General features: G+C 58.3%; 1 protein-coding gene across 1 annotated transcript; it reads left to right on the top strand.

Moving 5' to 3' along the window:
- Positions 1–43: 43 nt before the first annotated feature.
- On the top strand, positions 44–1,851 carry TRAVEDRAFT_54875 (uncharacterized protein; the record flags this gene model as incomplete). The annotated part of the gene is made up of 2 exons (XM_008047801.1): positions 44–81; positions 1,635–1,851. 2 exons carry the CDS (start codon positions 44–46, stop codon positions 1,849–1,851), a joined length of 255 nt encoding a protein of 84 aa, XP_008045992.1.
- Between the last annotated feature and the right edge of the window lie 247 nt (positions 1,852–2,098).

Genomic DNA, 2,098 nt, shown 5'->3' with positions numbered 1-2,098 from the left:
GTGAGAATGTGTAGGAAGCGCTGGCCAGGCCGGCACCGCTGTGATGTCCCACCAGCACAGTCTGCGGATGCCGGCCCCTCAGTACGCGCCGCCGCCGTGTCTGCGAAGTGCCTGACGTCGCGGTGCTACAGCGCAGTGTCGGGCCTATGCGGCAGGTTATGTGTCATTACTCGAACAACCTGATGCACCTATAGTGGCCTTACGAAGTTGCTGCCGCCGGCGTGGCTTCGACCGATGCCTGGTCATCATCCTCGTAGCGGATTTGAGCGGTCTGCGCAGACATTAACATTATTTAGGTGCACGCGCATGCGGGTTACGAAATTATTGAGTTGAAATTACGACGCGGACGGAGCTTCGTGCCCTGCGGCTCGTCAGTGGCGGCGCCTCATCTGCGTCGCGTCTGTCCCGACGACTTCCCGCGCGCGTTTTGGAAGCGGACGAGCGGGGTGCACTTCCCCGCGGACAGTCATTCTAGACGTCGTTGCGGCGCGGCCCATGGATGACCTAATTCAGGTACAGTTCAGTATGGTTAGAAACCCGCGTTGTGTGGAGAACGGGAGGCCTACTTTGACCTTGGGTCTGCTCTGTGCGCACAGATTTCTGGACAGTTCGCGGCCCCGACTGCCCTGGGTAGGTCGAATGGTACCATGATAGATAGGCACGCCCCCGACAACGCACTGAAATGACGTTCAATTCGTCCGGTAAGCCTGCGCACGAGTCCGCTGCACCGGGCACGATCGCTAGGTGGCCACGGTTCTCCAATGGGGGACCGCCAGTGCCCGTGCTAAGCTGCCTTTCGATTGTTCTGCGCCTTGGGCGTCGAGCAATGCGCGCAGCTGGTTCTCCACTACGCCTGGCGCCGAGCTCGTCTCCGAAAATGAGGGCTGCGTGCCGTCTCACGCTGCTCGAATTGTGGTATTTAGTAGCAGTAGGAAGGAATACGTAGCGGTAAATTAGGACGCCCTGATAGAGAGCCACATATCCGATCTTTAGGCTTTTGATGACCGGCAATGCTACGCAGAGCGGACGTGTGGCTGTACACGTACCTGAACTCGGCACCGTCTTCAGAAGCAAGGCGGCGTGCGCCCGCCGCGGTGTTAGGTGCACTTGGCACGAAGCAATCGAGTCCGGCCTCCATCAAGAGGTGGAGACATGGTGCAGCATCAGCGCGTGAAACACTGCAGGAATGAGCTTTGAATACGCAGGCATCAGCGCGTGAAACACTGCAGGAATGAGCTTTGAATACGCAGTCCAGGGTAACCCCGGGCCGCCATGCCGCCGCTTCTTTCCGAAAAAACAAGGTTTCCGAGGCGGTCAGAGACCCGAAATAGTGGAACACACTGATTAGCCTTTGCATCTCGCGATTCGAAGGCCCTTGTCCTCCGATACGACTCACCAGCATCACCCGACCTGCACGGCTCCGGTATACCTCTCTCGCCTCGATGTGTACCTCGCGCCGGTTTCCCCCACACTGAGCGGTCGTTGGTCATCGAAAATGAAGGGACTAAATGGCGGGGGCCCCGAGATGTGCTAACGAGGCAGTCAAAGAAAGCCGCTGCAGACATGCTCTCACTGCAAGTGGGTCAAATACTCATTGTCATTACTGAACGTACGCTAACTCTCATGATCTGTAGAGCGGCGCGCTACTGCGACACGGACTGTCAGCGTGCAGATTTCCGCGCGGGCCACAAAGACGAGTGCAAGGGTTTCGCACGTCTCCCAAACACCATGGCGTTCCAATACGAGCCCAACCCCGAGGAGCGCTTCCCGCACCATCCCATCTTTGCGCACGCACACGCCGATGATGTGGGGTGCTGGGTCACTGTCGATGGCCGCGTCGACGGCGAGTAGGTCCATTTCCGTAGCTTGGCGACCTGTGTGCAGACTTCTAACGACGTGTTTTCTTCGACAGATTAGAGTCCTTGATGAACACCGTAGATCCAGGAGCGCTCAGGGATCACTACGTGAGGACAATGACCGGGACCGCTGCGTCTGCCAGCCACGAGATCATACGCGCCAATAAAACGTACGGTCGCGCCCTGCTCACCCTCCGCGTTCTGGTGCAGAACCGGCGCAAGGAGAAGACTCCGATCCTGGT

This window comes from Trametes versicolor, assembly GCF_000271585.1.
Source record: "Trametes versicolor FP-101664 SS1 unplaced genomic scaffold TRAVEscaffold_261, whole genome shotgun sequence".
Classification (NCBI taxonomy): domain Eukaryota; kingdom Fungi; phylum Basidiomycota; class Agaricomycetes; order Polyporales; family Polyporaceae; genus Trametes; species Trametes versicolor.
The sequence above is the reverse complement of the archived record's forward strand: the minus strand, read 5'-3'. Positions and strand labels throughout refer to the sequence as shown.